At 48.9% G+C, this 20,562-nt stretch overlaps 1 protein-coding gene across 1 annotated transcript in view; it reads right to left on the reverse strand.

The window, feature by feature from the left end:
* Positions 1 to 20,562, reverse strand: part of LOC141096361 (nucleoprotein TPR-like) — a 198,692-nt gene that overhangs the window by 55,945 nt on the left and 122,185 nt on the right. Inside the window, exon 24 of the mRNA XM_073582916.1 lies at positions 6,087 to 6,218. Coding sequence (XP_073439017.1) covers positions 6,087 to 6,218 — 132 coding nt within the window. The remainder of the gene's footprint in view (positions 1 to 6,086; positions 6,219 to 20,562) is intronic.

The following is a 20,562-nucleotide window of genomic DNA, read 5'->3' on the forward strand; positions in this document are numbered from 1 at the left end:
ACTGACCGGGTAGAGTGCGCCTTAATCCCAGCTGGGACAGGCACATTCCTGACACGGTAGGATTCCTGAATCGCCAAGCGAATCTACCTTGTTAGCGTTGCTTATGACGCGATTAGACCTTTCCTATGCCCCGCTGGGAGCATGAACAGGGCATCTGACTTGTGGAAGGGAACCATCCGCGAGGTGCATCGTCTCAGCGCCCTAACCACATCCAGGGTGTGGAGGGCCTTCTCAATGCGATGGACTGGCGCCGGAACAAAAGGAAGGCAAAACAAATTCCTCGTTAAGATGGAAAGAGGAGAGGACCTTGGGCAGGAAGGACGGGGACATCCTGAGAACTACCTTTTCCTGATGAAAATGCAGAAAAGGAGAACGGCAGGACAGGACTGACAATTTCGAAACTCGTCTGATTGACGTAGTTGCCACTAGAAAGACCACCTTCCAAGAGAGGACGGTCAGTGGCACGTCCTGCAGCAGTCCGAAAAGGAAGGCACCGAGAACCAGGTTAAGGCCCCATGAGTGGCCTTCTTTAAGGAGACACCACATGGAAAACTCTTTGAATGAACGTCTTGACTTGAAGCCTGGTGACAAATTGGGAAAGCACTGACAAGGTCGAAATTTTGCCCTTGAGCGAGCAAAGCACGAGGCCTGATCTAAATACAGATTGAAGGGACTCCAATATGGCCAGAATGGAAAACACCAGAGGTGATTGACCATGAACCTTGCCCACGAAAAAGAAGTTTGTCCAGGTGCGGTGATATATGCGCATGACCACAGGCTTCCTAGCACCAATCATGGTGGAGATCACGACGTGAGAGAACCCAGCCTGAGTTAAAAACCAGGATTCAATGGCCACACTGTCAAACACCGGGCCTCGGAGCTCTGGTGGTAAATCGGGCCCTGCGAGAGTAGGTCCATGCGATCTGAGAGTTGCCATGGACGTCAGCGACCAGTTGTATTAGTTCTGCATACCATGCTCGGCGCGGCCAATCTGGCGCGACTAGGATCACTGGTACTCCCTCCTCTCTGATCTTCTTGATGACCCTCGGAAGCAAGGGAAGAGGGGGGAAGATGTACAGGAGCCGGAAACAGTGCCATGGCAGAACTAGAGCGTTTGCTCCGATGGCGCATGGATCACGCGATCGGGAAACGAACAGCGGAACCTTGTTGCTCAGTCTTGAGGCCATGAGATCCACCTCCGGGGTCCCTCAACGAAGACAAATCTGCTGAAAGATTTCCAGATGAAGAGATCACTTGCTCGAGGCAATGCCTTGGTGACTGAGAAAATCTGCCTCCCAATTTTCCAAGCCCGGGATGTGGCTTGCTGAGATGACGAATGGCTGGTCTCGGACCCATAGAAGATGTAACTCATTTCGTGCATGGCCATCCTGTCCCGGGTTCCTCCCTGGTGGTTAATATACGCTACAACCGTGGCGTTGTCGGATTGAGACCCGATGGGGTGAGGTGGAAACTCTGTAGAGCTAATGTGATTGTTCGCGTCACCAAATGTTAATCTGGAGACGTGACTCTCGGGTTGACCAATGACCCTGTGCCGTGTGGCGACGATAGACCGCACCCCAGCTAAGGAGACTTGCGTCAGTGGTTACTACCAACCATCTTAGTGGGGGTAAAGACCTCCCTTGATTCAGGGAGGACCTCAGTGTCCACCACCTGAGGGCTTGCCTGTCCCGCAGGGACAGAAGAATCCGACGATCTGGGGAGAACGGGTTCTCGTTCCAAGCTAACAGCAACGCATGTTTTGAAGGACGGAGGTGGAACGGTGGAAAACGGAACTGCTTCCATCTCCATCACCATCTTTCTGAGAACTCCCATGGGGAAACGGATGGAGTGAGAAACTGGTTGAAAAAGAGACCACGCTGCTTGACGTAAGGCTTGGGTCTCTCCTGAGGGAGGGTAGTGAACTCGTGGGAAGTGCGAGCCCGTCCTGGGAAAGACCTTTCACAGTATCTTCCACCTTAGGCGAGAAAGTGTATCTACTGTTATCCACAGATTCCTCACGGGCTGGAAGGGACGGACACTTGATGAGCAGGCGTCCAGATACGGTAACACTACCACTCTTGGAGAGTAAAGAATGGCCATGACAGCTGCCATGACCTTGGTAAAAACCCTGGGAGTGGTGACAAGCCAAGAACTGGAAGTGTTTCTCGTGAGTTGCAAAACGCAGTAACTCCTGAAGGGACGGGCAGATCGGAATGTGAAGGTAAGCGTCCTTGATGTCGGTGGATGCAAGGAACTCTCCCCTTTCCCCTAGAAACGACAACTGATGGGAGAGCTTCCATTCGTAATCACCGTACTTTGAGAAACTGATCTAACAATTTGAGATCCAGAATGGGTCGTATCGTCCCATCCTCTTTTGGAACCACAAAAAAGGTCTGAATAAAAAAATCCTAAACCTTTTGTGAAGGGGGACTGGAATGATGACTCCGTCCTTTAGCAGAGCCTGAACAGCCCGAAGGAAGACTCTTGTCTTTCTCTTGGGGGAAAAGGAAAGTAAAACCCCCAGGTTAAAGGGGCAGAAGAAATTCTATATTGTATCCGAAGAACACCAGCCTCCTGACCCAATTGCCGTCATTGAGTAGATCTACGAGATCTGGCTCCCCCAGATCCAGAATCCCTAGGCCTGGGTTTCCAAGAACGGTTAGGTCCATATGATGCGAGAAGATCGAAAACGTGTCAGCTGTTGGTTGCGAAACAGCCCCTTTTACTGAGGAAGGAATTTACTTTCTCCCCCCTGGTAAAATCAGAAATAAGCTGGTCTAGTCTCTCTTCAAAGGACGACCCTTTTGAAAGGGGGGAGAAGTCAACGATCTTTTCGATGTGGCATGCGCCCACCAGCCGCGGAGCCCTGGGGCTCTTCTAATGGAGATCGCATTAGCGGCAGATTGAGCCGCGCAATTGGCGGTATCAAAAGAAGCATCTACTACAAAGATCGCTGCGTGAATCATCTGGCTGGCGACAGTGGTTGCCTGCGGAGAAGATTGGTGCCCTGGAATGAAATAATCAGGACTTCTGCCCCAGCGGTCATTGCCTTGGTGACCTAAACTGCCACGAAGGATGGAGAAAAAGCCGCTCCTGAAGCTTCCAAATATTGAACGGCAGGTAGTCAATTTTGACAATCGGAGGGGTTTCTGACTGAGGCACCCTCAGAAAATGGATAGGAGCGTTGCAGAAGCAAGACGCGGTACAGGAAGGGTCACCGGAGGGAACTGTAATCAATCCTTCAATAGGTCTGGAGTATTTAGCCAGAGTATACTTTTGCCCAGTGAGCCACTTATGTGGCTAATCCCTATGTTACTGGACGCTGGTAAATAACAGCGCACACGCTTGTTCCATAGATGAGACGGAGTGTTGGAGCGGGAATAATTTCCTCGTCCAACTACAGAATCCTGTTGACTGATTCTATAAGAGAATCAAGCAACTCTTGATCAGTTGGGGGATTCTGAGGGGCCGACGCGTCAGATACGAATTCAGAGGCATGCTCGCTGTGGACCCCAGGAGAGGCGAACGAGAGACAGGAGTCGCTGATGCTGAAGCGCGAACGTGACTAGGGAACGCGCCATGTGTCCGCTTTTTCAGAGACCTGACCATCCCTTGGACGAGTATGGCTCCTGACTTAAATAGTCCTCCCGGAGGGAGAATAGCCTGGGTCAGAGACTCCATCGACCGTGACAGGGCTCAGCCCACTCAGGGGTACCAGGTGCAGGAAGCCCGTCAGTAGTCGCTGTGAGGGGCGTTGGAGCGCAGGTCGGGGTGCAGTTTGGGCGCAGACCGTTCGGTCCGTGCATAACGGATTAGATTGTGCACTGGGTAGGGCAGACTTGCAAGTGGTACACACGGTTAAAAACGCGGTGTATTTCTTAACAGCCCGTTTAGTCTCGTTCGAGAGATGCATAGCGCTCCAGAAAGGGTTAACGGCAGAGACTGGCTGCAGCTGCAGAGAATGTGTCGGGAAGTGGTTAAGCTTTAATCTATGGGCAGATGCAGCTTACCCTCGGTCCTATGTCCCCCGGGAGGAAAAACGGTGGCCCTGTGGCGTCGCCCGGTATTCGGCTGCTCCTGCAAGGGTTAACTGTAGCAGAGGTAACAGACATGGCCCGAGATTAAAATTGTGCGTCTCGTTAGGAGCGGGAGGCGCCAAGAGGAGGGGGGTGGCAGCAATAGCGCGGGCGGCGCTATTCAAATTGCGGCCTAGTAGGCCGGAAAAGTAGGGGGCTCAATTTTTGGCCTACCCGCGGTAGACGCCGGGGGCGGGGTGGCGCTAGTGGGCGACGCTATTGAAACTGCGGCCTAGCAGGCTGGGGAAATCCGGGGACTAAATTTCTGGGGCCATCTGAAAATGCTGAGTGCGCGGGGGGGCCGCGATGGGGCGCTGGTGCGCCGACACTAAGTCAGCGCTTCTCCCGAGGGCAGGACTCGACCCCATACCTCAACTCCAGTGCCTAAGTCAGCGCCGAAATCCATTCTTCTTATCCTCCTGGGCTGATGTAGCAGAGCTGGAGGAGTTCTTGAATGGTGGGGGATGCTCGATCGGTCCTCCCTCTGGGCAGGGGAACGGAGAGCTTAAAGAGGTATGCTCAATCGGTTCTCCCTCTGGGTAGGGGGAGGAAGAGCTCTGGGGCTGATTCAGAGCATCTGAAAAAGCGCTGTTCAGGTCCTTCTCCATGCACTCCTGTGCGATCTTGTTGCGCTTGCCCTCGTATCCGTTCGACCATCATGGGAACCATCGTCAGAGGAATCAGCCCCGTTCTTTGCAGGAAAGGTACGTGAAGGGTTACTCCACGAGCTTGCCTGTTGTTCGTTCAGGGGAGAGCGGGCCGTAGAAAGGAACAGTCACCCTCTTCACTCCGTTAATTAAAAAATAAAAATTTACAGAAAATTCAAAAATAAAATAAAAACGGTGGGGTCTGAAACCAGACCCAAGTGCCTCCTACAGACACTTAGCAAGAACTGGGGAATTCCCAGCCAGCGAGAGGGTGTATACTGCAGGGGAGGAGTTAACTTTTTTCTGTGTTTACTTAGTGTCCTCCTAGTGGCAAGCAGCATAACACCCACTGTCTCTGTGTCCCCCAATGAGGCGTAGGAGAAAATTGGGTTGTGGCTGGGTCTGCCATCAAGACAATGACCCAAAACATACAGCCAAGGCAACAAAGGAGTGGCTCAAAAAGAAGCATATTAAGGTCATGGAGTGGCCTAGCCAGTCTCCAGACCTTAATCCCATTGAAAACTTATGGAGGGAGTTGTAACTCCGAGTTTCCAAGCGAGATGATATGCAAAGAGTAGTGGACCAAAATTCCTCCTGACATGCGCAAACCTCATCATCAACTAGAAAAAACACCTGCTTGCATTGCTTGCCAACAAGGGTTTTGCCACCAAGTATTAAGTCGTGTTTGCCAGAGGGATCAAATACTTATTTCTTACTGCAAAATGCAAATATACTTATACAATGTGATTTTCTGAATTTTATTTTTGATATTCTCTCAATGTTAAAATTAACCTACCCTTAAAATTATAGGCTGTTCATGTCTTTGTCAGTGGGCAGACTTACAAAATCAGCAAGGGATCAAATAATTATTTCCTTCACTGTATATATTATGGAAAAAGTGGGAATCCTTGGAATTTCACTTATTAAATCAGTAAATTATGGCATATTAGGAGAGCACATAATTAGAGGTCTGTGGTTAGTTCAGTAACAATCACCATCAGAAGACCAGGTGAAGAGCAGTTTCTTGCTGGACAAGGGCAAGTGGATACTTCAATAAAGAAGCCTCAAACTGGGCTGCGTGTACCTATTACCAACTGGAGGTATAGATCGCTAAATGTGTGTATTGCGAACAGCCTTCCCTAGGAGAGTGTCACATTTCGAACTGGAAGTGCATTACTGGCAGTAGATAGGGGACTAAACACAAAACCATGTAAACTAAAATCATAAACAAAGACAAATAGAATTTCACAGATCCATGGAGAATAAAATAACTATACAATGTGGCACTTTATAGGCAACAAAGTAAAAAGATCAAATGGCAACAGTTAGAAACATTCAGCACATTTAATATAATATTACATACCTGTGTTCGGGCCCTCCAGCGCTTCACATCTTCCTCAAGCAGTTTCTTCTCTGCCTGTAGCATACCACTTTTCTCGCTTAATTCAGAGTTGGATTCTTGCAGTGGTAATATATTTGTCTCGAGTTTCCGGATCTGAAACCGAGAATATGCAGATTGGAGGCTTAGAAACCATACAAAAGAAAAACACATGTACACTCACAGGCCTAGATTGTAGAAGTAAGGTGTTCTTGCCTCCGGTAGTTTCCGAAAAAATTTCACATAGCCTGGCTCCAAACAGGCGAGAGCCCACAAAAGGCAAGAGTGCAAGGGGTTTCTGGAAGGCTGAATCTGAATTCCATGCCTTAAAGGGAATCTGCCACCAGCAAGAACACTATTACCCTGCGGATATGGGCTTAATCAGCAGGTTAATAGCATTACAAACTATCCAGCACCTGCACGTTGCCGAACACTGCAGGGAGTGGCGCAGGTTCAGTCAACGCTTTGAGTATAGAAAGCGGTGATTGCAACCACATCCCTGGCCCTGACTGACCCTCACTCTGCTTAATGAAGCAGAGTGAGGGTCAGTCAGGGCTGGGGTGTGGTTACAGTCATGGCTCCTATACTCAGATCAGTGACTGAACCTGCGCCGGCCCCGTGATTGAAACTAAATGCTGCCGGAGAATAAAGTTCATTTTGTCCCCGGTTCATTCGTATACGTGCAGGCGCCAGACAGGTTAGAAACACCATTAACCTGCGGATTAAGCCCATATCTGAAGGTTAACAGCGTTTTTTTCTAGTTCCCTTCAAGCCAAAGAACTCAGGATGGGAAAGGGAGAAGCTTGAAAGGTTTTCTTCTTTATTAAGTTCCACTACGCGTTTCAACGGATAACCGCAGTCTTCATCAGGTGGCAAGGTGGCTCCCCTGCTTCCCATGTTTTTATCCTCTCTAGAGGCACCCGACAGGAGCAGCATCGGATTACTATTATCAGCGCCCTGAGACCTGTCAGCCTATCGCTCCATATATCTGTGTCACTCTGACTATTTCAAAGAACTCAGGATAACACGTTGCCAGGACGTCTGAGCTGAACGTCTCGCCCTTTACCAGCAGACAAGAGGAATTTACCTTAGAGTGTAATCTGGATGATAAAGTCACAAAGTTCAGGAGCCTGGGCATTGGATAGGATGCCATGACAACTGCATGGAACACGTTAAGATTGTTTTTGGAGACGCAAGAGCAAAAAGTAAACATCGAGACAGAAGCCTCAAAAGCTGACTTTTCCAGAGACTCAATGCATCTGACTGTCAGCTCTTTTAGATAGGCTCCGACCATCAGTGGCAAGGCAGTGGACGTGGAAAGATGCGGCACAGGAGAGTCCACTTTAGGGAAAAAGCACATTTAGAGAGAAGCTCAGCGGAGAATGGTTTAAATGACAGCCGCTTGGGTCTCAGTTTGTCTGTGCGCTTCCATTTCCTGGTTAGGACCTCGGAATGGTTACAGAAATTTCTTCATTTTTTAAGGCATAATTGATTTAGAGGGTTCATCAGTGTCCTAATACACCTCTGAGTGAGAGGAAGGATCTTCCTCACTCAATGAGTTAACATTCGGGAAGAAAAATAAGTAGAAGGAACTATGGGGGATGTGACCAAAGGGGGCCAGAAAGGGGAATTAGGACAACTGCTTAGTTTCATTATCTGCTATGCTGAAGATTCTCTGCTGTTGAGTCTGACTCTCCATGTGAAGCTGTCAGAGTACCAGAGGCCATACAGGCAAGGGACAAACCTTCCAGAAGAGGGATCAAGGACTGGCAAACCTTGGTCAGATCAGCCACATACTGAAAAGGCAGTAGACCAGGGGTGGGGAATTAATTTTCCCGAGGGGCCACATGAGAGACTGTTACTGTTGTGGAGGGCCGAACCAATAGGCCGAAATTAATTCTACTTTATATTAATATTGATATATTATAATTATTGCATTGTTGATCATTACATTAACACCTTAACCCCCAGAGCTTTTTTCGGTTTTGCATATTTTTTTTTTGCTCCCCTTCTTCTCAGAGCCGTAACACTTTTATTTTTCCGTTAATATGGCCATGTGAGGGCTTGTTTTTTGTGGGACGAGTTGTACTTTCGAACGACACCATTGGTTTTACCATGTCGCGTACTGAAAAAAGGGAAAAAATTCCAAGTGCCGTGAAATTGCAAAAAAAAAGTGCAATCCCACACTTGTTTTTTTCTTAAGCTTTTTTTTTTTTACTAGGTTCACTAAATGCCAAAACTGATCTGCCATGATTCTCCAGGTCATTACGAGTTCATAGACACCAAACATGTCTAGGTTTTTTTATCTAAGTGGTGAAAAAAAAAAATCCAAACTTTGCTTAAAAAAAAAAAAAAAAAATTGCACCATTTTCTGATACCCATAGAGTCTCCATTTAACACGATCTCGGTTTGGATGAGGACTTATTTTTTGTGTGCCGAGCTGACGTTTTTAATGATACCAATTTGGTGTAGATACAATCTTTTGATTGCCCGTTATTGCATTGTAATGCAATGTCGTGGCGACCGAAAAAAATCAATTCTGGCGTTTTGACTTATTTTCCTTCCTACGCCGTTCAGCAATCAGGTTAATCTTTATTGTTTATTGATAGATCGGGAGATTCTGAACGCAGCGATACCAAATATGTGAATGTGTGAATTTTTTTTTTTGTGTTTTTTTTGAATGGGGCGAAAGGGGGGTGATTTGAACTTTTATATTTTTAAAAACTAACTTATGGCATGCTTCAATAGTCTACATGGGAGACTAGAAGCTGCCACAACCCAATCGGCTCTGCACATACAGGTGATGAACAACCACACAAATACGACATCTAGATCCAAATTATTAGCAAAAATCACTTTATTGAAAAACAGGGACAGAGGCTCGCTCCGAAACGCGCGTCAGGGAGACGCGCCGCCAGCTTGCTTGACCGCATCGGTGCCCGCACACGTAACTGAGGATCTCTCTCCTCTCCTGTTCTCCTTCCCCCTTCTTCACTTAGCATGTCCAGTGTTAGCTCACTGTACTCCCACTTGCGGGGGATATGTTCTTGTTACATCTAACTGTATACTCCCACTTGTCATTGCTTGGTGATACCATGGCCAAGGGATATGATGTCAGCTATGTCTGAGATTGGTGATAATTATATTACCTCGCCATCCTCTAACCCTGTGCAGTATAAATAACACACTTTGTTGCCCTACTTAGCGGCGCTACTGAACTATAACAGGCAGTTATAACTGGTGCAATCTGTTTTAATCTTTGAGAGCCTACACTACGGTTACCTTATTTTAACAAGTATGTACATGTGGAGATTATTACAAACTGGATTAAGGCGGCACTTGTTATCTAACTCTATAATTACTGTGCATTTGCAGTTATTCATATTGATACCTTTGTGCTAGATTTGTCGGGTTAGGCGCGTCTTTCAGCACTGTTGCACTTTATTTCCCCTGCACATGCTTTCCCATTTTCCCTGCTCTGTCCCTGTTTTTCAATAAAGTGATTTTTGCTAATAATTTGGATCTAGAAGTCGTATTTGTGTGGTTGTTCCACACCTTCTCTCTCTATTGCATAAACGATGGATCCTTAGTTGTCCATCTTGTAAAACAGCATGTACTCACAGTTATTTAATTTTAGGGTGCTGTTATATACCTCTGCTGTAATAACATACAGGTGATGATCAGATCACCTCTATATAGCAGAACTACGCATTTGCTATGAGTGGCGACCACTGGGTGGCGCTCACAGCAAGCCAGCACTGAATCATGGAGGTCTCCAGAGACCTTCGGTTGTCATGCCAACGTACTAGTGACCCGCAATCACGTGATGAGAGTCACTGGTGGGCGGATTTCCGACGCGATTGCTGGATGCGCTTGTTAAATGCCGCTGTCAGCATTTGACTGCGGCATTTAAAGGGAACCTGTCACCCCCCCAGGGCGTTTTTAAGTAAAATAGCCACCTTCACCAGCACTAAGGCTGCATTCTGTGAAGGTGGCTCTTCTGTTTCTGACCCGTAGTAACGCTGAAACATCGACTTTTATAAATAGCTCCTCATACCTGTAATGTGTCCCATAGGTATGGTGTGTCCCCCTGTATCAGCCGTCTGCCAGCCGTCCATCATGCCTCTGTCCTGTGTCTGGGCGCCGCCTCCTCCTGTGTAGTATGCCTGTGCTGTGACAACTCTAGCTGCACCATTCCCCTCCTCCTCTTTCTTTTTTCTCTCTCGGCACACAAGCAGGTCAGCTCATCAGACGCTGCGTGCTGAGGGAGGAGAGGGGGATGGGGGAAGCTGCAGCTAGAGTTGTCACAGCACAGGCATACTACACAGGAGGAGGCGGCGCCCAGACACAACAGATGCATGATGGATGGCTGGCAGACAGCTGATACAGGGGGACACACCATACCTATGGGACGCATTACAGGTATGAGGACCTATTTATAATAGTCAATATTTCTGCATTACTAGGGGTCAGAAACAGAAGAGTCACCTTCACAGAATGCAGCCTTAGTGCTGCTGAAGGTGGCTCTTTTACTTAAAAACGCCCTGGGGGTTGACAGCCGCGAGTGGTTCGCGGTGGAGGAATTAGCCGGAGGCCCTCCCCTCCACCAATACAGCCAGTGTCTATGGAGACAGTGATTGGGCGGGCACGGTGTTGGTTTCCAGCCTTACGGCTGTCTCGGTCACACTTGCAATTGCCAATTGTGCATCCAAAAAAAGGCAACTAGTGGAGATTAGACTGGCTGACGCAAGCGATCTTCCCTGCAGTTAGACATGACAAGGAAACAGAGAAATATAGAAAGAGATAGCTTCCAGAAGAAGGGGTAACAGAGGGAGGCTGGTGTGGGTCCCTGAGATGGACAGGCCCTGAAGAGTCAGGGTCCGCTGGGTGCTGTGAGGTCCTGGGCTGTTGGTTTTTCTCAATTGTCACTGAAATACTAGGTGCATGCACCAGTTAGGGCCGTGTCGTCTCCGGTGATGCAGACTTCTTCACCGTGATGGATAAAAGATGGTGGGGTACAGCTTCATCAGGAAAAAAGGGGGAGGAGAGGATTTTGCGCTGACAGATCAAGAGCCAAAATGAGTGAGGCCGACACAGCTGTCAGACTGCAAAAGCTAAAGGTTAAATTAGTGGATAAGGTCAGGTGATGGCATCCCAAAAGAAAAGTAGCAAACGCTCACACGAGTTATCCGGTGAAGCAACAGTAGTGTTGCGCAGATGGAATATGTGTCAGAAGAGTGGAGGGTGGGGAAAGCGATTGGTCAGGCAAAGCGAAAATACTCGACTGTCCTGCAGTCCAGCACCATAGCTTTTCATCTTTGAGGGAGGGTGCTGGGGTTAGCATGATGCCGCTAGGTGGGTAAAGCCTGAAGAGGAGGAAGCGACTGTTATTTTAGTGCCAGCCTCCTGGTGGTAGCAGCACCCATGGGTTCTATGCTTCCCTAATAAGGCATCAAAGGAACAGGAATCAAGAGCAAAGGAGGAGAGGTCATCTGGAAAAGGGTTCACCCCAAAAAGCCAGAGCAATATACATGAGAAGACTGTTTTTGGATGGGAAGAACGGCAAAAGCTTATCATTCGAGAGAGAAAAGGAAGCTACTATTTTTCAAAAAGGAAGATACTGGATGGAGAACTCCCTTAAATAAGAACAAGGAAAAACATTGCAAGAACACCTGCAAAATATAAATTCTAAAGCTGCAAAACTGAGACTATAGTTAAAGACTTTGTCCATATTTGAAGAGATTTATTTCTACTTAAAATGCATGTATTTTTTGCAACGGGGCTTCAATAATAAAATAATAATTTTGGCTTTTAGTCTTTTGTATCTCTGCACAATCATCTTTTTTGTGGTCTGTGGTCATAAATCAGCTTAGATGAACTCAGAAAAAGACCGATAAAAGGAGTTAAAAGCTCTCCACTCTCCGACTGTCAGAACATCTCACTGATGGATTCTCAGCCAACTCATTGCGCAGCCAGCAAGAGACAGTGAAACAGGGATTTTTGTGTGTACTCACTGTAAAATCCTTTTCTTCGAGCCACTCATTGGGAGACACAGGACGATGGGTGTTATGCTGCTGCCACTAGGAGGACACTAAGCAAATACACAGAGAAATTAACTCCTCCGCAGTATACACCCTCTGCTGGCTCTACATTGAACCAGTTTGGTGTCAAAGCAGTAGGACTTCGTAATTATAAAACAAAAAAAAAACACAATATGTCAAAACCAAAGAACATCCACAAGCCAACAGGGTGGGTGCTGTGTCCTCCAATGAGTGGCTCTGAGGAAAGGATTTTACGGTGAGTCACACAAAAATCCATTTCTCTTTCGCCTCATTGGAGGACACAGGAACATGGGACGTCCTAAAGCAGTCCCTGGGTGGGAAACAGCACGACAGCTGAAATCTTGTGTACCAAACAATTAAACCTGACCTACAGATATGACGCTGCCGATTGCAGAAACGGTCTGCCAAAGGCCGCATCTGTAGAAGCTTGAGAAAGAATGTTGTAATGTTTAACAAACGTGTGCAGGCTGGACCAAGTAGTAGCCTTGCAAACTTGCTGTGCTCACGCCTGATGCCGAACGGCCCAGGAAGCCCCACTGACCGAGTGGAGTGTGCCTTGATCCCCGCCGGGATAGGCTGACCTCTGACACGGTAGGCCTCTTGGATCGCACAGCGGATCCATCTGGCTATTGTAACTTTAGATGCAGGTAGCTCCTTTAGGTGTCCCTCCGGAAGCACAAAGTGGGAATCCGATTTGCGGAAAGACGCCATTCGGGAAATGTATTTCCTGAGTGCCCTCACCAAATCCAAAGTGTGGAGAGCTTTCTCAGTACGATGGGCCGGAGCTGGGCAGAACGAGGGCAAAACTGTCCTCCTTCAGATGAAAAGAAGAGACGACTTTAGGCAAGAAGGACGGAGACGTCCTCACCACCACCTTTTACTTGGCAACTTTCCAAGAAAGAAGAGTAAGTGATGCGTCCTGCAGAGGTTCGAAGGGGGTCTCTTGCAAGGCGCTTAGGACCAAATTAAGATCCCAAGGCTCCAGTGGCATCTTGTAGAGAGGGACAAGATGCAACACTCCGTGAATGAAGGTCTTAACCTGCGATTTGGAAGCTATCCTTCGCTGGAACAGGACGGATAGGGCTGAAACCACCATGGTTACTTACCGGTAGCCGGTTTTTCCAAAACCCAAGACAGCATACCTGAGAGAGGGATCCGCCCTGCCAGGACAGGAACCTACTGAAATATAAGGGGCGGCAGCTCTCCCCCGCTTCAGTTGGTTACAGAGCATTGAGAGGACTTCCCGGTTAATTACACGTTAATCCAACACCACATCACACAAATACACCCTACTAACGTGCACACCCATACAGTGAAAAAGAGGGGGGGAATATACGGGTGCTGTCATGGGTTCCGGAAACACCGGCTACCGGTAAGTAACCATGGTGGTTTTCCCTTCACCCATGACAGCACACCTGAGAGATTTTTGGAGACTTCGAAACACCTTAGGGAGGGACCACCGCTTGCAGCACCCTTCTACCAAAGTTCACCCTCAACCTTAAAAAAGGTTGAGGGTGAGGCCCAGGTAGCAGCCTTACATATTTGATCAATCGATACCTCTGCTTTTTCAGCCCAGGAGGTCGCCACGGCTCTGGTGGAATGAGCCTTGATGTCGTCAGGAATCAGAACGCCACCAGCTGAGTAGGCTACACTAATGGCCTCCCTAATCCATCTGGCAATAGTCCCTTTTGATACTCCATAGCCCTTCCTGGCACCCTGGAAGGCTACAAATAGGGACTGGGACCTCCTCCACTAGCTAGTCACTGATACATACTCTAAAGCCCCCCGTTACACACAGCGAGATCGCTAGCAATATCGCTGAAACGTCACTGGTTTTGTGATGCAGCAGCGATATCGCTATGTCTGATACTTACCTGCGACCGGCTCCTGCGCTGGTTATCGCTGATCGCGCGAGAACATCCTGGGATGTTTGTCGTCGGCCGCTTCCTGCTGGGCTTCCTGTGGCGCCGACGAGCGACAGGACGTCAGGATCGCCGCGTCTGACAGGTAAGTAGCGACCCCCGACCGCTGCTATGTCGCTGGTGAGATCTGCCTGTGTGGCAGCTCACTAGCGACCACTTAGCGATGCACCAGCGATCCATATCGTTGTCGGGATCGCTGGTGCATCGCTTAGTGTAACAGTACACTAAGGCTACTTTCACACTAGCGTTGTGCACTGCACGTCGCTATGCGTCGCTTTGAAGAAAAAACGCATCCTGCAAAAGTGCTTGCAGGATGCGTTTTTTCTCCATAGACTTATTAACGATGCAGTGCGATGCATTGCCACACGTCGCAACTGTCATGCGACGGTTGCGTCGGACCGTCGCCACCAAAAAACGTTACATGTAACGTTTTTTGGTGCGTCGTCTGCAGCATTTCCGACCGCGCACGCGCGGCCGGAACTCCGCCCCCGCCTCCCCGCACCTCACAATGGGGCAGCGGATGCGATGAAAAACAGCATCCGCTGCCCCCGTTGTGCAGCGCTTCCACACTATGCGTCGGTGCGCTGCAATGTCGCATAGCGACGTACAGTGCACGACGCTAGTGTGAAAGTAGCCTTAGAGGGCTCTTAACATCTAGTTTGTGGAATTTCTCCTCTCCTGGGTTTTTTGGATTCTCACAGAAGGAGGGAAGGACAATCTCCTGGCTACGGTGGAAATCTGATACAACTTTCGGTAAATAAGCAGGGTCTGTTTTTAGGACAATCCTGTCCTAGTACAACTGGGTATAAGGTGGATTAACCGAGAGGGCCTGTAAGTCACTTACTCTACGGGCTGATGTAAGGGCCACTAAAATAATGGTTTTTAGGGTGAGATTTTACTGGCAGTTGGTGAACCGGCTCAAATGGCTCTTTCGTGAGAGCTTCTAACACTAGGTTTAAATCCCACGGCGCTATTCTTGGTAATGGAATTGGTCTAGACCTCTGGCAGGATTTAATAAATCTGGCTACCCATCTGCTTGCTGCTATGTTGCAGTTACATAGAGCGCCTAGTGCTGAAACCTGTGCTTTAAGGGTATTTACCGCTAGGCCCAGTTGTAGTCCTGCCTGTAAGAATTCTAAGATGGCATGATCGGAGGTTTTTGGTCTAACGGCTTCCCCAGGAACTGTAGAAACTTGTTCCATGTTCTACCGTATATATTAGTTGTTACTGGCTTTCTACTTTTCATCAGCGTACTCACCAACCCAGGGGAGAACCCTCTATTTCTTAAAAAGTGACCTCTCAAATTCCATGCCGTCAAATGGAACCCCTTGACTTGCGTGTGGAATACTGGACCCTGAGTTAGCAGGTCTGGAATCTCTGGAAGTACCCATGGATCTGAGAGGGACATCTGCAGTAGCGAGAACCAGGGTCTTTTTGGCCAGAACAGTGCTATTAAGAGCACTCTGGCTTGATCTTCTCTTATTTTCTTCACTACTGCTGGGATTAGAGCTACTGGAGGAAAGGCGTAACCCAGTTTGAAATTCCACGGAATTTGCAAAGCGTCCACAGCCCATGGTTCTCCTTTTGGGTTTAATGGACAGAATCTCTTTACCTGCCTTGTTGCTTCTGTTGGCGAAGAGGTCTATTACCGGCTCTCCCCAGAGTTGCACTATCTTCTGGAACACTAAGTGATTTAGGGCCCATTCTCCTTGCCTCAAAGTGTTGCAACTTAGGAAATCGTCTTGTATGTTCTCCACCCCTCTTATGTGTAGTGCCGTTAGGGAGAACAGATGTCGTTCTGCCCTGTGAAAAATTTCGTTGGCTTCGTTCATTAAGGAGTGTGACCTTGTCCCTCCCTGGTGGTTGATATATGCTACTGTCACTTTGTTGTCCGACATGATCTGGACATTGCGGCCTTCTAGGCTGGGAATAAACCTTATAAGGCTTTGTTTACTGCCCGTAGCTCTTTTAGGCTGGAGGATGCTTTTTGCTCTTGGTGTCCACAGGGTCCCTGGGCTGCCTGTCCCCTCAGGTGCGCCCCCCACCCCAAGGAACTCGCGTCCATCAGGATCACATCGGACACTGGTGTGTGCCATAATGTTCCTGCTACCAGGTTCGTCCTGTCTAACCACCATCTAAGAGAGTTTTTGACTTTTAAGGAAAGCTCCAGCCTTCCTTCCAAACGCCCTCTTAGCGATTTCTGTGCCGATAGGCTCTCTGCTTGCAGTTGACGGGTATGAAATTGTGCCCAGAATACAGGCTGTCAGGGTGCCCAGTAAAGACATCGCACCCCTCATGGTCGTGTAAGTCTGGTCTATGGCTGCCAAGGACATATTCCTCACCTTTTCCACTTTGGCCTCTGGCAACAGACAAGATTGTTGTTCCGAGTCCAGGATGAACCCTAAAAATATTTGCCTCTTTAGGGGTTGTAGTCTTGACTTTTTGATATTCACCATCCAGCCAAGTCACTGTAGAGTATCTGTTACCCTTTCCACCTGTTCTGTGCAGTGATGTTCCGAGTTGCCCACTATTAGAAAATCGTCCAAGTAGGGTATTATAATTGTGTTGTGGATTCGGAAGAAGGCCGACATCTCCGCTATGACTTTCGTAAACACCCTCGGGGCTATGGATATGCCGAATGGAAGGGCTCTGAATTGAAAATGCTTGAGGTTGCCCTGGATGGAGAGAGTTACCCTTAAGTAGGCATCCTTCAGATCGATTACGGTCATAAAACAATTGTGGTGTAATAGCTTTATGGCCGAAGTTACTGACTCCATTTTGAAGGTCTGGTTTTCTATCCATTGATTGAGGTCTCTGAGATTTATAATCGTCCTGAATGATTGGTTTGTTTTTTTTTTTTTTATTAGAAAGAGGGGTGAGTAGAATCCCTTTCTCTCCTGTTCGCTTGGGACTTCTGTCAGAACGTGTTTGTCTAGCAGACTTAGGATTTCTGCCTCCAGGGCCAATTGCTCTTCTATCCCCTTCCTGACGGGGGTCACCACAAATGATGCTCTCGGACGTTGAAAAAAATGGGATTTTGAGGCCTTCTTTTATAATGTTTAAGATTCAGGAATTGGACGATGCTCTTTTCTCAGGCCTGGGAAAGTGTATCAGTCTCCCCCCTACCGGGATACCGGCGTCATTGTGGGGATTTCTTTGGGGATGAAGCAGCTCCGCCAAACATGAATCCAGACTCCTTCCTTTTTTCCTCCCATCTTTTCTGATCCCCCGGAGGACGGCCCCTGTTGAATTTTCCTCTCCGAAAGGGCGGCCTTCTCTGATCCCCTGGGAATCTGGGGAAGCCCTTCTATCACCTGTTTTTCCAGGATGTTGTCCAAATTTTTTCCAAATAGAAATTGTCCATCACACGGAAGAGAGCACAATTTGGCTTTTGATTGTAGATCTCCAGGACAGCCTTTAAGCCATAATGCACGCCTCGCGGCGTTTGATAATCCTGCCGCCCTCGCCGTTAATCTCATGGAATCGGCCAAGGTGTCGGCCAAAAAAGCAGCTGCTCCATGTAGAAGATACATATCCGTCAAAATTTTTTCTCTTGAAACTTTGGATGCAAGTTTTTCTTCCAGCTGCTGTAGCCAGATCATTAAGGATCGTGCTGTGCAGGTGCCAGCTATTTCCGGCTTCAGACCCCCTGACGCTGCTTCCCATGTATGTCTTAGGTAGGAGTCTGCTTTCTTATCTAGCAGGTCTCTCAGTACCCCTGAGTCTTCTAGGGGCAGGGCCGATTTTTTGGATGATCTGGACCCTACTGCGTCAATCTTTGGGACCTTGTCCCATATTTCCGTATCTTTAGGTTCAAAGGGATATCTCCTTTTTGAGGAGGAGGGAAGGCTTCCTGACCTTTCAGGCTTCTTCCATTCTCTTTCAATGAGTGCCTGGATTTTCTCATTGACTGGAAAGGTGCGCTTTTTCCTTTCCTGTAACCCCCCGAACATGACATCTTCTAGGGACTTAGTTGTTTTCTCCTCCTGTAGGCCCATGGTTGTTCTAATGGCTTTAAGGAGCGCATCCGTATCCTCTACCGGAAAACACGGCTTGCCCCCCGTATCACTATCCGAGGAGGACATGTGTTTAGCCTGATACTCGGACGTGGAGGAGTCTGATGAAGAACTAGGGGAGTCTCTCCTACTCTTTCTTTAATAATATTTTAAGTGACCCTTCCACCTCGGATCTGATGACTGATCTGTGGTCAGTTGCTAGGCTCGGCACCTCCTCCGCCATAGTTCGCTGGATACAGCGGCGCAAAGGTCCTTTTGCCAATCTCTCGCTAGGAGGCTTTGACATATGGCACACTCGCTATTATTTCTTTTGCTCCCTGATTTTCTGCCTTTTCCCTAAGGAAAAATAACACACAAGAAGGACCCTATTAGCATTGGTCTAACATTCACGAAGATCACTCACCACCCATAAAGTCAGGTACCGGACTCGGAGGCTGTGTTGGAGCATGTGTTCTATGCTCTCTCGATCTGTGGCTCGGGCGGCTGCTGCTTTTGCCGCTTGAGCGGCTGCCATGCTTACATGCAGAGGTCTGCGATGGGGGCAGAGATGGTGGAGACGGTGAACGCTCCTGCTGTGACCCCTGTATCACCTGGCCGCCCTGCTCCTCGTCCTCCTTTAAATAGGTCCGTTCGGTGAGCGCGTCTTCCCCTCCCCCCCGCGACCGCCTGCCGCCCTCCATTCTTCTTACAGCAGCCGGCGTCGCACCAGGTGCCATCTTGCCGTCGTGCCTGTGACGTCAGCCGGCGCACTCCCAGGGTGCCCCGCGCCGCTGACGTCAGACGCCGGAAACCGCCCCCGGCTCTCACTGTCGTTCTGAGGGAGAAGGATTGGACGCGCGCAAGGGGAGGGAGGCACGGAGGAGCGCCCCACTACAGAGGCCGCCTGACCGTACCCGCACGAACCCAGGGCCTTGAGGAGGATCCCCAGGGACTGCGCTTCCAGGCCACCGACTGCCGGCGCTGCAGGTAAGCTGACCTGCTCTTCCCACGCCGGGACGGCCCTGGGACCACTTTCATCCATGACAGGCACTGCCGCTGTCAGACTGGGATCCCATTCCAGGACAGGAACCCAACTGAAGCGGGGGAGAGGTGCCGCCCCTTATATTTCAGTAGGTTCCTGTCCTGGCGGGGCGGATCCCTCTCTCAGGTGTGCTGTCATGTGTGAAGGGAAAATTTGGCATTTGACAGAAGCCAGTGCCAGGCCTGAGGCTAAGTGCACACGTACCGGAACTCTCGCGGAAATTACCGCGAGAATTCCGGAATTCCAGTCCGCGGGAAAAATCGCATTTTAAATTCCCGCGATTTTCCCGCAGAAAAACTAGCATTTTGCAAGCGTATTTAGCTTGCAAAATGCTAGCGTTTTCCAAGCGATCTGGAGCATCGCTTGGAGAACTGATTGACAGGTTGGTCACACTCGTCAAACATAGTGTTTGACGAGTGTGACCAACTTTTTACTACTGAGGCTGCCTATGCGGCATCAGTAGTAAAAGATAGAATGTAAAAAAAAATAAAAAATGGTGTTATTCTCACCCTCCGACGTCCCGCGCATCCGTTCCCAGTAATCCTTTGCGAAAACTCAGCACTCTTGAGTTCTGGCGGTAAATAGGCCCCTGAGAGAGAAGGTCTGGGTGGTCCGGTAACAGCCAGGGAACGTCGGCAACTAGTTGCACTAGTTCCGCGTACCACGCTTAGCATGGCCAGTCTGGTGAGAAGAGAATCACTGGGATTCATTCCGCCTTGATCTTCCGGATGACCCTTGGAATTAGCGGAAGCGGCGGAAAAATATAAGGGAGGCAAAACTAATGCCACGGAAGCACCAGGGCATCCGACCCGATGGCTAATGTGTCGCGGGACCGAGCTACGAATGTCGGAACTTTGCCATTTAGCCTGGAGGCCATGAGGTCTACATCCGGTGTTCCCCAGCGCTGGCAAATCTGCTGAAAAACTTCCGGATGAAAGGACCACTCTCCCGAGGCCAGACTCTGACAGCTGAGAAAATCTGCAGTCCAATTCTCTACTCCAGGAATATGAACTGCAGAGATGACTGAATGATGATTTGTCTCGGTCCATTGCAGAATGTGTGCTACCTCAAGAATCGCTCTTCTGCTTGTGTTCTCCCTGACGATTGATGTACCTCACCGCCGTGGCATTATCTGGCTGAATCCAAATGGGACGACCAGACAGAAGTTAATGGAATCGCTGAAGGGCTATCCTGATTGCCCAAATCTCGAGACAATAGTTCGGGAGACGCGATTCCTGAATGGACCAGCTTCCCTGAGCCATGTGGTGATGGAAGATTGCTCCCCAACCTAGAAGACTGGCGTCGGTGGTCACCACCAGCCAGTGGACTGGAAGAAAGGACCTTCCCTGACCCAATGAGGACATCGACGTCCACCACCGGAGAGACCGCCTGATCCGGGGGGACAGACGAAACCGGCGGTCCAGAGAGGCCGGATTTCTG

The sequence above is a fragment of the Dendrobates tinctorius genome, unplaced genomic scaffold (genome assembly GCF_039654945.1).
Source record: "Dendrobates tinctorius isolate UK_male_01 unplaced genomic scaffold, ASM3965494v1 ptg000074l, whole genome shotgun sequence".
NCBI lineage: Eukaryota > Metazoa > Chordata > Amphibia > Anura > Dendrobatidae > Dendrobates > Dendrobates tinctorius.